General features: G+C 32.7%; 2 protein-coding genes across 2 annotated transcripts; both read left to right on the forward strand.

Annotated features, from left to right (window-relative positions):
- The first annotated feature begins 585 nt into the window (after positions 1 to 585).
- LOC8281410 (tRNA pseudouridine(38/39) synthase) lies at positions 586 to 7,830 on the forward strand. The gene is made up of 15 exons (XM_002527063.4): positions 586 to 949; positions 1,047 to 1,106; positions 1,201 to 1,279; positions 1,393 to 1,465; positions 1,628 to 1,673; positions 1,904 to 2,014; positions 2,414 to 2,501; positions 3,648 to 3,744; positions 3,837 to 3,897; positions 4,013 to 4,143; positions 4,702 to 4,819; positions 5,929 to 6,052; positions 6,695 to 6,802; positions 6,896 to 6,970; positions 7,511 to 7,830. Exons 1-15 carry the CDS (start codon positions 821 to 823, stop codon positions 7,564 to 7,566), a joined length of 1,356 nt encoding a protein of 451 aa, XP_002527109.2. The 5' UTR covers positions 586 to 820; the 3' UTR covers positions 7,567 to 7,830.
- A 1,853-nt stretch (positions 7,831 to 9,683) lies between these two features.
- LOC8281411 (probable F-actin-capping protein subunit beta) lies at positions 9,684 to 14,161 on the forward strand. The gene is made up of 8 exons (XM_002527064.4): positions 9,684 to 10,103; positions 10,633 to 10,703; positions 11,163 to 11,276; positions 11,690 to 11,772; positions 11,860 to 11,933; positions 12,086 to 12,205; positions 13,438 to 13,533; positions 13,803 to 14,161. The coding sequence occupies exons 1-8, from the start codon at positions 9,975 to 9,977 to the stop codon at positions 13,881 to 13,883; spliced, it is 768 nt and encodes a 255-aa protein (XP_002527110.1). The 5' UTR covers positions 9,684 to 9,974; the 3' UTR covers positions 13,884 to 14,161.
- Positions 14,162 to 14,220: the final 59 nt, after the last annotated feature.

The raw sequence follows: 14,220 nt of genomic DNA on the forward strand, positions 1-14,220 counted from the left end.
TTAGGGATTCATTTTTTGGAATAATCATAATATTTACACATGTTAATTAATTACCCTTTCATAGTCATGTATATAAATAACTTCTAATAACTACCTCTTAGTTATTCTTTTTTTTTTTTTTCTTTTAGGAAACCTCTTAATTTGTATTTTTTTAAAGAAAACATTTAGTTATTTTTAATTCACTATTGCTGGACTGATCCAAATCTAATTCAAATAACTTCATTAACTAACATATATTGTTACATACAATTAGTTTCTATGTTTTAATATCTTAAAATTATAGCTTCTATAAAAGATTTAGTAAAGATATTATGATAAAATTTAATAATATTAATTAAGAATTTAAATTTTTTTAATCCTAATATATTTTATGGCACAAAAAAAAATATTCTTATTATATTTATATTAGCATTTAATTCATAATTAATTTTTGAATAAACATCACTATTAAAGTAATTTGTTTTTTATTTTTTCACTTTGTTATAATATATCATTTTATTCTCACTTTTCAAAATATGAAAACGTATTTACCCATTAATAGAAATAGAACATATATTTAATTATGTATAGAAAAAAGAACATATATTTAATTATTGAATCTAAATATTTCCCAAAGACGAATTCATAATTAATAAGAAAAAAATACGTTTCTTCAAAAAAAAAATATATTATTCAAAAAATTAAACTGACTTCTCTTTCATCTCTAAAAATACAAAATATTTTCTGAAATAAAACGCTGTCGTATGTAGTAACCAGTAACTACTAATCAGACTAGATTCGCTGCAGAATCGCTACTCGCTCGTCTTCTTCCCCGACCAAAATGGCGGTGCAATTAAACACAACAATAATCGACCAAACAAACTCAAGAGAGGAAGAAGAAGAAGAAGAAGAAGAAGAAGTTATAATCAAGTTAAAATCTCAAATTGCTTCTCTCAAAAGCAAAGTCAAGGTACTCTATTTAATGTAGCTAACAGTTTTTCTTTTTTGTGAGTCTCTGTATGTGTGTGGTTTTTCTTTACTAATTTGGATGATGCACCTTTAACCAGGAATTGGAAGCTGAGAACGCTAAATTATCTTCTACACTCGCAAATTGTCGATGCAATCAGGTCTTTTGTAATTGTTATTTATGTTCTATATAATTTGATTTTTATGCTATTATTTCAGTTTACAGTTATTAATATCATATAATTTGTGATGCAGGCAGAGGAGAAGCTTAATGTATCTACTGGAGAGCATAACATTAAGAATATTAAGAAGAAAACAATAGAGAAAAATTCAGGTTAGTCTATATTTTAGTGATAAGAACCTTAATTATATGTGCTTGATTGCATGCGTTTCATTTATGCAAAGTTTTTCTCTTTTTCCATAAATGTGCTAGTGCTTTTTGTGCAGGTCATGCCACAACGATAATGAATCACCATTTGAAAAGATATGTTGCTCTAAAAGTCATGTATTTTGGTCAAAGGTGATTTGGCTTTACTAGCTGAGAAAACTTTCTTATCTATATTCATTTACCCATAGTATCCTACTGTTGCTTTTTAACAATTGGATGTTTAAACTTTAGCATTAATTGGAATTCCATCTTTTTCTTTTTCTCTTTGGGGGGATGTAATGTGTTGTATTACAGGTTTTATGGCTTTTCTTCAGAGGGACAAATGGATCCGACTGTTGAGGTTTGACATTTTATCTCCTCCTTTTCTAATTGTAGGTCCTTGGAGTTACATTGCTTGTTCAGTACATCCAAATTCTATAAAAAACCAGAAATATATAGTAGATAACCTTAGTTGGTGTAATCCTCTTTTCTTTTCTTTTTTTCCTTTTTATATTTTAGCAGATGTTACTCGATTCATAGTTGAATCAGAATTGTTATAAACAATATTGTGTAATTTGAGTTTTCTTGCAGTCTGAGATTTTCAAAGCTCTTGAAAGGACAAGGCTTTTAATTGGTGACAAGAAGGAGATACAGTATTCACGATGTGGTAGAACAGATAAAGGAGTTTCTGCTGTTGGGCAAGTAAGTATGATTGTGGATTAGGTTTGCTCCATTGGTTGAAACTTTTTGCATTAGAAAAATAACAAGGTGTGAAATAAGAAGGTGTTCTTACAAATTACTTGAGCTGCTCTAAGCCATTGTTGAGGATGTTAGACCAATAAGAACAAATTCACATGTTGGCCAAAGTTATCTATCATTGCGCTTTTAAGTAAACCATTGGCTTGAAATAACAATTGCATGCAACAGAATGGTTGCAAACCTTTCTTCAGGGGAAGAGAAACTTTTTAACATACTTCTTTAGTTTTGTAAATATGTTCTTCCACTTCAACTTGGCATAGTTAGATGGAGATCATAATTTATAACCCCATAACAGAAAAGAACAAGATTGAAAATTGAGTGCATGAAAAATGTTTAATGCAGGTGATTGCTTTATTGTTACGATCCAAAGTCAAGGACATTGATGAAATCGGCAAAGTTTTTGGGGAAACTGCTTCCCAGAAACATAGTGGTTAGCAGCATTATCCTTTTAGAGACATTTCTGAGCTTTGGTTATTCGTTATGCCTCTCCTGTTAACTTTGCATTTCTATTTTTCTACTCATTCAATGATAATTAAGCCCTTTATTAAACCAGTAAATTTATACATTCATATCTAGTAAATAATGCATCATTTTTTATGGAAAAGTTTGGTTTAATAGCTTGAAATCCTTTTTTGTGTTAAGCGATCTATAAACCATAGATAGGTTATAAAAGAAACAAAATATGAGACAGCAGATTAATGCAAATGCCTTTATATCTGATAATTGCTGCATGTTTGCTGTGAAGTTATTAACCACTGGAAGACTATACAACTAAAGAATAACTAATTTTTCTTCTGACGCTGCTCTCTCTCTCTCTCTCTCTCTCTCTCTCTCTCTCAAACTTGTGAGAATCTGTCAAGTAAAAATAGTAAAAAGAAAAAGTATCATGGATTCATAAATATTGTGCCTCTGGTGGCTTTCAATAGGTTTCAAAAATGAGTCAAGCTTCTCACTTTGAGCTGGAGTTCAGTTCATTAAGTTTTCATTTGGGTTTGTCGAGTTACTCTAGTGCAATGAAGAAACTCGAATATACATATTTGAATGCGGATTGAGCACTCAGGACAACTGGAGTTATATTTTGGCATGACTATATATATGAAATTATTAACGTTATTAGGATTAATGCTTTGTTTTCATCTTCCATATAAATAATTTTAGAAGAAACATAATCAAATAGTATATAAATTAGTCAATGCTCTTTTGCTAGAAACATTCTTGTACAAACTTGAGCTCATTTGAAAAACTAAAGGACCACTCCTGAACAATATTTGAGCTCGATATTAAGCTCAATCTTGACTGAAGCGCCTCAAAAGAAGCCTGTGTTCAACTCAACTAATATACTGTTCTAGCTATTAATTTTTTTGAGAGAAGGAAGCATGAATTTATATGTGAAGGAGAAGGGGGCCCCACTAGGGTAGATCTGTAATTCATATGACATTCATTTTGTATCAATTAAGTTTTGTTAATGCATTTTCTCAAATTAAACATGATATGAATTAATTCAAATTCTTGAACTTAACTCGCCTAATTGCTGTCCTCTTTTAAATATTATTTTTTTCTCTCTTTTCCTTTTCAGAAGGAGAAATTGATTACGTGAGAGTATTGAATCGAGTCCTTCCAAATGATATTCGAATTATTGGCTGGTGTCCTGTTCCAAATGATTTTAGTGCAAGGTTCTCCTATATGGCTCATTAGAGTGTTACTTTTAAGTTTTCTGGTTTGCTTCTCGCGGGTTAGCATAATTGCTGTTTCGATCATGATGCAGGTTTAGCTGTCTAAGTAGGGAGTATAAGTATTTCTTTCGGGGTGACAATTTGAATCTCTTGGTATGCATCTCTTTTCTTCGCATAAAATTTATGACAACATTTAATTAATCTATCATTATGCTGCTCCATATGTTGCAACAGAGCCAATAACTCCTTCCGTCATGTGTTTCGCCAGGCTATGGAGAGTGCAGGTAAGAAATTCATTGGGGAGCACGACTTCAGAAACTTTTGTAAGATGGATGCAATGAACGTTCACAACTATAGGCGGAATATAACCTCATTTGAAATTTCTCCTTGCCATGAGAGGTATCACAATTAGTTTATTCTCTTGTCTACTTTGTTGCCATTGGGTGGGCATGAGCCTTGTACTTGAATGGTGTGGGCCCTGATCACATCTTATACAAATATGAGGCTTTGGGTTCATGTATGAAAAAGAATATGGCTTTTACTCCAACATGTTTATCATGTTTCCTTGTCTTTTCTTTTAAGGCCTGAAGTGGTTTATTGGTTGTATACATCTTCAATTTCATACTTGGCAATCAAAAGTTGGAAGAGCAAGAAAAGCATTAAGCAAATGAGAAAAACAAAAGGGAACGAAGTGTACAGCAATCTTCAAACTGTAAACAATATGATTGTTTCTCAGACTCAGGATTAAGTAATTGGTGCTGTATAGTGGCACTTGTGATGGTTTGGTTCGATGGAGAAATCTAAGTGTGCATGATATGGAACTAAATAACGAACCTATTTGAATCAGTTTGAATTCCCATGCATTACAAGAAACTGCATCTGTTTTCTTCAACTTGCAACTTGAGCTTTATTCAGCTTGTTGAAATTTATGCAACTTGGGTTTTGTTCTATCAACAGGTATGAAGGCAATCAACTTTTTGCAATAAAAATTAGAGGTAGTGCTTTCCTGTGGCACCAAGTCCGGTGTATGGTTGCTGTGCTATTTATGATCGGACAAGGTCTTGAATCCCCTGATGTGCGTATCAGATGTCCTTGTGCAACTGTGGTTTTATGTTGAACTGTTTATGAATGGAAGTAGGCACATATAAGTATGGCATATAGCATCTTGTTTATGTTTCTTTGGATAAAATGTCCTTCAATAACTACTATATATAACATCTGAGACACCATGAGTACATGTAGAATAGCTAAGGACTAAATACTGATAAACAATACCATGAAATGCATGTCTGCATAAATACTTAAAGCTTGAACTCATATGAATACATGAATGCATTGACTCAATCTTCACGAACTTAGTTGAAAACTTGTTTTCAAAATCCTCCTTATAGTCTTGTTATTCTCCCACCATATACAGAATTTCTTACAAACATGATAGCTCTTTTATCATAATTTTCAGGTGGGATCATTTGGAGGCAACACTCCCTGCTTGTTACTGTACAATAGCAATCATGATGATCTCTAGGTGAGCCAGAATGATATGGTCCCATGATTGACATTTAGATATAGGGTCATTTCAACTCAGTATTACAGGATAATAAGGGCTCATTAGGAGAGAACCGTTTGATCTCAAATTGAGGGCTCATTAGAAACCATTCTATCTCTTGAGTTTTAGGATCTCAAACATTTCTCTGAAATTCTCCTTGGTCTTGCGTTAGGGAACTTCCACTTACTACGTCAATAAACTAGAAAATAACTACATAACTATGACAAAGAAACCACCCCACTGTAATTACTTTACATTAAAGACACTACTTCCCCTAAATAAGCTGAATAACCAGAAAATTAAGGGTATATTCCCTAAATAAATTACTACTCTCTTTTGCATCTCACTTGGACAGCCTAGATACTTCTGATTGGGTGCATAACTATTTTTACTAATTAAGATCCTGATGATAGCATCTGCTTGTCACTCTTGTTCATAAATGTAAAGAACATTCTTTTATTTGAATGTTTTCATTTTAGGAGATTTAGAAAAATGTTGTTAAGAATTGGCTTACAAACTCCACAAAATGCATTATTAAGGTGGCTTCAGCGTGGCTAACAATGCACAATGTTCCACTTCTTCAGAATGAATTGATTGTATGACATACTAGGAACTCGTTTTAATTTCTCAATCCACAGGTGATAGATGTATTATTGGATACTGTCAGGACACCAAGGAAACCCCAGTATCCCATGGCTCCAGAAATTCCATTGGTTCTTCACTCCTGTGATTTTGAAGGCCTTCAGTTTACATGTTCAACAGGTACTAGAGACATGACCAGTAAATTAAATATCTCATTTGTCTAATGTTTACCAAATGCTTTAATTTTTTATTCTTCGTTGGTTTGTTCTGTGGTTAGGATATAACTTGTAACTTCACCATGTGGATTTATAAATCTCCTTTCCTGTGTGAAAATTTAGACTGCAATATGCCATTTCATCAGATATTATCCCCATGTGTATGAAATGGTACTGTTTTGGAGGGAACATAGTACTTGCCCATGTTATAATGTGGATGATTGTTTTTCTGAATATTGACTGTTGACATTAAAAAATTAGGGCCGTTGTTTGGTGCTATGGCTAAAACCAACCAAGGTACAAGTTTGAGTCTCAATAATATTCAATTTATACATAAAAACTGAATCATAAGATTGTCTGCAAATTCTCTTTCCTATCACCCCACTTCAGTTCAGTGGGACAATAACTGGGAAGAGGTGGAGCACATATAATGAAAATCAACATGGTGAAGTTCTATGGAGCTCAATGCTGGAATTTTATTGTACTGATAGCTTTTTGAAGTTCAAACAAGTCACCTATAAGTTCATGTCCTTAATTTCTCACAACTAGCTGAATTTATTGTCAATTTCAATTGCAATCAAGTAATTCTAAAATTCTTGCCTGGCAGATGCTGGGAAAGCTCTGCGTACTCACTTGGAGAATGAGTGTCGACTATACCAACTTCAAGCTGCTATCTTTCATGAGGCTATATTCAGCTGTTTGCCATTATCAAATGGTCAGAAGAGGATTCTTTTACGCATCTCCTTTGGGAATCATTTAATTAGCTATTTGCTTTTGCAAATTAGTGTTACCTTTTCTGACTTTTCAGGTAGGAGCTTGTCAAATAATGGAACTTGCGAAAAGAAAGCTTCCCATGTTCCTCTGATGTTGAGGCCAACTGAGCGTAAGTCCAAATACTAAATATGATTGATTTACTTAATAAATGGCTGCCATCTTAATTGGATTTATCACCATATGAAGTATTTGGATTCTTGATGTTGGAGTTCTTGATGGTGTGGTTTCTATATATTCTGTCTAATTTTATAATAGTTTTGGGTAATTGAAAGGTTATCATCTATTCTTGAAGCACAACAGCGGGTAATTTTTATTTTTTAGTTTTACATGCAACCAACCCAAATTGAACTGATCTATAGTAGGCATTGGAGGGGAGTATTTCTTTCAAAGAAAGCAGAGGTTATACAGGAATTAATTCTTCTTTAGATTTTTTGTGAAAAGAAATTTCTTTTTGTCCTATAATTTGGCTCATAGGCAATAGGTTAATTGCTGTTCTCTGAGAGAGTGGGAAAGAGATTAAACTTGATATCTACTGGTAATAGGCTTGTATGTCATGAGAATCAACTGATATAATTTCTGTTCTGTCCAATCTTCATTATCTGAGCATTGAGGCTTCTGCTTAACTTGTTGATGCTTGAACTTGTACCAGCATCGTACGAAGAACGTCGCCTTAAACTGGAAAATATGAAGTCAAGAGCCTGTTGACTTATCAATTGGAGTTTAACTGGTTGACATATGGAAGTTTTGCTGCATTAATTTATCAATACAGGTTTTGTTCTATGATAGTATCTTTATATTTCTGGACAAGCTGTCTGATTGGCTACACGAATTTTTTTTTTTTTTCGTTATTTGTTTGCTGACAGTGTATTATTCATTTACGCATGCACTTCTTTATCAATGTTTCTTCATGGACTCACGGTTACACCTACAAACTTTCATATTTACAACTGGGTAGCTGCTTAATATTTAGTTGGTCCAGTAATTTGCCATGGACTCACTCGTACCATTCACATAGTTACAGTGATATCCTGCTGGCTAATGGTGGGAAAGAAGACAATGCCGGCAATGTTAACAATGTCCGCAATGTGTATGAAAACTGTTTGTTGCTGGCAAAAGAAGGAAACAAATTTCCCATCGCTCTCACATCCAGATATTCATGAAGAATGAGTGGTGCACTTTGTAGCCCAAAAGGGTGAAGTTAAAAAGTGCTTGCACATTAGCAGGTTCTTCCCCTTCAACAGTTGTTCGACTCTTTTATTTTAATTATTATTATTATTATTATTATTGGACTGACGTAGGCTTTGAGCTTGACACTGTATTTGGAAAAAATGAGATAAGATAAGGTAGAATTTTATAAAGTAAATGGAGGTCAGGTAGAGTTTTTAATTTATTTGTTTAGGAAGAATTGATAGTAAATGAAGGTTTTGAAAGGTAATATAGAGTTTCTTAAATTATAATTTCTTCAAACCACTGATTTGGGTTGAGATTTAGAAGGTTTTGAAGGTTCTCGAAAACTTTAAAACTTTAAAAAGTCTTAGTACCTGAAAAATACTTCCTTTCCAAATAAGGGTTTGAGGTTTCAAAACTTTATACATAACTTTTAAAAACTTTGAAAAACCTTTGTATCACTAATTGATCATAGTAAAGTTATAAAGTTTAGTGTCTGGATTTATTCACTCAAAACCAGTTCATATAGAGTAAGCTTCTGATTAGATAATATGGCCTAGATTAATGATTGCTACTCTGAGTGACACCTAATTAGGTTTAAGGTACCCATTTCCAAGATGGCTACGTACAAGCAAAGATTTTCTTAACTGCTAACACTTATATATTAAAAGAAAACTGTATTTAAAAACTATGTGGGCGGGCCTAATGATGAAATCATTTCAGTAACACTTAGAAAACTTGAATGAAATATTCAATTTAATTTAATTGTTGATGAGACTTGAAGCCAACTAGTGAGTGGCTGGCTGGCAGCACAACTTGGGGTTGGGTAAGAAGGTGGGAGGTAGAAAGAAAGGTCCCTTTGGTAACATGCACCTGAAGGTCCACCACAAGTCATAACCACTCCCACCTGCAGGCACACCTTATTCAAATTATCTTCAATTTTAATTGATTATTCTGATACACCATGATGACCCACCAAGAAAGGGGATATTTGAAAAAATTTAAAAACAATAAAAAAGAAAGAAAGAAAGAAAGAAGAAGAAAAGCACTGCAGAGTGCATAAAAGGATATTTGACACATCAAGCCATAATGATCAAGACCTATCCTATTATTGGAGAAACCCTGTAGTCCTTATAATAACCTGATATTATTTTTTAATTTCCTGAACTATTTAAAATGAATTTCAGTTTTTGTTTTTTTTATTCTCTTCTTAAGAGTGTATCAACTTCATGAGTTTTTCTATAAAAATTGCTGTAATTTATATTTTATTTCTTTATAAATAAAAAAATTTATATTTATATTAAATATTTTAAAATTTTAAAGAACTTCTCTTTCGAAATCAGATTTTAAACAACTTAATTGCTAAAAATTTGGAATTCAGATTAAATGTTATAAAATTTGATAGAATTCTTAAGTTTATAAATTTTTCTTTCATTATGATTAAAATTATTTTATATTTATTAATATTCGGTCGTCATAGAAATTTTTTTTTTTTTTTTGTAAATAAAACGTTCCATTTCAATTTAAACCAAACAAATTCCACAATCTTATTAACGTAACGAATTTTTTTATTTTTATCTTTTTAAAGAAAAGGATGTAAACGATTTTTTCTTTTAATGAGAAGATAAATGAGATAATTTCAATAAGAAAAAATAAATAAAATAATAGTGTGGCAGCTCTAGGAAATATGGACCGCGAAAACTAGAAAATGGAAAGGAGAAAGAGGGAGAGTGGGTTTCAACTTTCAATTCATTAATATATACAGTAGAATTGGTTCCCGCGAGGGAAACTCGGATCAAACAACGCGCCTCTTTCCTCCTCTTTAATTTTATTGTTTTTCTTTTTCTTTTTGTAGTTAAAATTCCCCAGTTTTAACAACAGAATTCAAATTCCTCGTTTTTGTTTTTCGTTCCATTTTTGAAGTTATTTTAAAATAGAAAACAGAAATGGAAGCAGCAATGGGATTAATGAGGAGAATACACCCGAAGCAATCGGAAACTGCACTCTCCGCTCTCCTTAGCCTTCTCCCTCACCACTCCTCCGATCTCCTTTCTCAAGTTGATCAACCTCTCCAGGTTTCTTCTTTTCCTTTTTCTTTCTTTTCTTTTTTTTGTAAAAATTAAAAATTCTCAATTGGCAAGTGCTGTATGTTTGGTTAATTTACTGAGGAATTGGTCTGCGTTTCCCTTTTCATTTTCGTATTTTCAAAATTTTGTTTTGTTAGGGTTTTGGTGCATTTCACCAAAAAAAATTATACAATAATGTGTTAACTAAAAGAACTGAAACCTATTTATATATGCCATGAATATTGTAAAATTAGAGATCGAATTTTTTTGGATCTAACTTGTGGACATAATTACTCTTAACCAAGCTATTCTTATTAACTAGTTTTGTTTCTTCCATAAATTCTGTTGACAGATAATTTATTTTACACCGTTTTAAATATGGTTTTTGTTTTTTGTTTTTAAATATTTCTTTTTTGAAACTAGAAGAGTCTGTAGAGTGGATAGAAATCGTAATTTATTGTCTTTTGATATTAATTTTCGGTACTGTCAAAGATTTCTCTTCAGGTTGTAATTTCTTTTATTTAAATTGAGCAAGCAGGTCTTATGCGATTTAGATTCTGGAAAGGAATTCATACTGTGCGAATACAACAGAGATGCAGATTCTTACAGGTAAATTCTTCTTTTTTTTTTTTTTGTGCGTGTGTGATTATGGTAGCACCATAGATTATTAATTTACTATGTTTAAGCGGTAGTCGAATTGTACTGATTCTTGAGAGCTGATTTTAGTTGAAATAGCATTACTGTTATGTTCTACTCGTTGCATTTCACATAAGCTCATGTCTTTCTTTATGCATATACATGCTTTATTGCTGTATTTCATGTGTATATATATTGAAATTCTTGAGTTCGTGTTGTTGCTATGTAATTATACTTGTAAAGTACTTCCCTAAGCTCTGTTGGATTGCATGGCTAATGTGTTTCTACTGTTTAGGGCCATAATTCAGTTTATTTCCTAGGATGTTGATTTTGTTTATGTGCATGCATGTGCTCTTGTCCCTGTGTATATGTCCATGGTTTTCGAATATAAGCTGGCCGTCGTTTGTGATTGGTTTTACTTTTTTGTCATAGATCACCTTGGTCAAATAAATATTATCCACCACTGGAAGATGCACTTTGTCCATCTGCAGAGCTGAGGAAACTTGAAATTGAAGCAAATGAAGTCTTTGCCATCTATCGTGACCAGTGAGGTCCTTTACTTACCTCGTCTTTGAGTATTTTTCTTTTCTCTTTTCCCAGTAGTAGTTTTTGGTAGAGAAAAATTGCTAGGAATTATCCTTTTTCCAATTGACTTTGTTCTTTTGTTATTCCTTTTCTTTATTTCTTTTTTTTTATTTTAAGATTTCAAGTGAATCACAATAGTTTATGTGATGATTTTAGTGTAGAAAAAAAAAAGTATTAACATATCCTTTTCTGCTAGTGCCTATTGTTAGCTTCTTTGTATGATCTTGGAATAGAAAAAAATGAGTTTTATGCACTTATTATCAACTGTTTTTCAAATGAATACTTCTTTCCCTAGTAAAGGTTTTCTTTTTGTCATTATTGTTAATTTATGCTTTCCAAAGGTTTAGCAGTCTGATCAACTAATAAGCTGGTAGGTATTATGAAGGCGGCATCTCATCTGTTTACATGTGGGAAGATGATAATGAAGGTTTTGTTGGCTGTTTTTTGGTAAAGAAAGGTGAGCATTTTCAAACTTTGCTTTTGACCCTAAATTTATCAAGTTTCATAGCTCTGATTGGATTGTTGTGACCTTCTGCGGATTAAGATGGCTCAAAGACAGGGCAGGGCAGAAGGGGTTATCTGCAGGAGGGAGCATGGGATGCCATTCATGTCATTCAAGTAAGCTCCTGCCAGGAACTGCAAGCTGCATTATTTATGAGCTTTAAGTCTCCACTTTCTCCCTTGTTGTGTCTTTGTTGCCAATTTTATTTATATCCAACATGTGTATTGCTCATTATTCTACTGTTTCTGCAACTTCATTTTGGGATTAGGTGGGACCAGAAGAGGAAGGAACAGCCCATTATTGTTTGACCAGTACTGTTATGTTGTCTTTGACCACAAATGATGAGTCATCTGGCACATTCAATCTCTCAGGGTCTATTAGAAGACAGGTATATTAAATATCTTCTTATCCACCCCTCAATTTAGAGGAACAATTTCAATTTTAGTGTTGAGAAAAAACAATCAATTAAGTATAATTGCATAATAAAAATCTTCTTTTTGATCATCAACTTGCAAAGAAGATTTATTTTTCCCCTTAGAAATGCCCCCTTGTCGTGATCATTAAATACCCAATTATTCTTGTGAGTGCAAATTTTAATTCTTTTTGAGAAGTTCAAAAGAAGTCAAGTTTAGGAAATGTCTATCCTGCTTTTTTCTTTTTGAGAAAATAAAGAAATATTATGTCTCTGGAGTGTGAAAACTAGTGAACATAAGCCCCTTATAGATCTGTGATTTTTTTTAATATCTTTGTACTAGACATCAACAGGTTTTCCATAGAGTTTATTCTTTTAGTTACTAATGACTCAGGTCATGATCTATGATGCACAAACGATACAACGCGGATACGTTGACATGGCTACTTTAAAGAATTTAGAATACAACACAAAGGGATGTATTAGTTAATATATATAATATTATATTTATTATCTAGAAAAACAACATATATACTTATTCAAGTTATTCAAATTTAATTAATAAAAGAGTAACACTTCATACAAATATAATTTTATTTATTTTTCAATAATCTCTCTTATATTATTTTAAAATAAAAAATTTAATTTATTTGTGCCATGCATTCTCTTAATGTTTCTAAAAATTGTAAAAATGATATGATAATTAGATTTAATTGTCCAACTTTCTACAAATTTGGGGAAATGATTTTGAAAATTACAAATTTGACCCAAAATGTGTTCTCACCATATCGGATTTGGAAATAAGAAAATATTATAACGCGTATAGATGCGTGTCAGACACTTGTAGAACACATGTCATATCTGTATTTGTGTTCGACATGGACACTCCAGCCCTTGTGGAGTATTCATGCTTCTTAGGTCATGATATGTTTCCTTTTGTTCATGAAGACAGAATCATTTTCTTATTTCAAGTTGTATTTGCTAATATCCTAATTGTCAGTAGCATCGGATGAGGAAACTTGGGAGTCTTGACCTTATGTTCCCCTTTTATGCATGATATCCATAGTGACGTTTGTAGTAGAGTAGCAAGTTGACATCCATTTATATCCTGAAGTCACAAAATACAAAAAAGAGCTATCCTGACATTTGGTGGTGGATGTGGATATCTGTTCCTTCATTGGTTGATTTCCCATTTTTCTCTTTTGTAGATGAACAGGGACCTCTCAGTTGCAGATGGCCATCTTTGTAACATGGGAGGGATGATAGAAGAAATGGAGGGTAAGCTCAGGAACTCACTAGATCAGGTATGTGGCTTCAACCATAATTTCTATAGCTTGTAATTTTTCAACGCATGCAACAAATTTTTATGACCCCAGTGATCCAGCATCTACCTTGTAGTGTATGACCTCAAATCTTCAATTCCTTTAATTCCTGCTCCCCTATATATATTTCTTGTAAATTTTATTAAGGAAAAAAGTAGTTTGCAGTTACAGTAACCAAGTGGGGCCTTGCAACACTGTCTTCATAGTGTCGTGAATTAATTGGTGTCTTACCAATTAGAACCCTATTGCAGGTTTATTTCGGCAAGACAAAAGAGATGGTTTGCACTCTGCGACCCCCATCTGAAGTTGTGATGAGACTGCCAAGTATCTGATGATCAAAGGATGATGGCAACTGAAAATACATAGCATTTGTCCTAGAAATTTGCACAACGGTGTGATTGCTGGAGGATATCTGTAGATTTTTTTTATTTTTTATTTTTATCTCTTTACCTTTTGCTCCTTTAGTTGGGATCTTGTGCAAAGCTTGTCTTTTCATAGTAAACTAAGGCAGTTCCTTTTGCACAGGAGAGCAAGCCGTTTGTGTTTTTCTTGTGAAGACAACATCATTTGAACCCGTTTTCAGTTTATTGTATTGCTGCATTATCTACCAGAACGACTTGCCGTTCATTTGTTGATTGCGAATCCATCGGCAGCCTTTCTTATTTCTTT

Source organism: Ricinus communis, chromosome 2 (genome assembly GCF_019578655.1).
Source record: "Ricinus communis isolate WT05 ecotype wild-type chromosome 2, ASM1957865v1, whole genome shotgun sequence".
Lineage (NCBI taxonomy): Eukaryota > Viridiplantae > Streptophyta > Magnoliopsida > Malpighiales > Euphorbiaceae > Ricinus > Ricinus communis.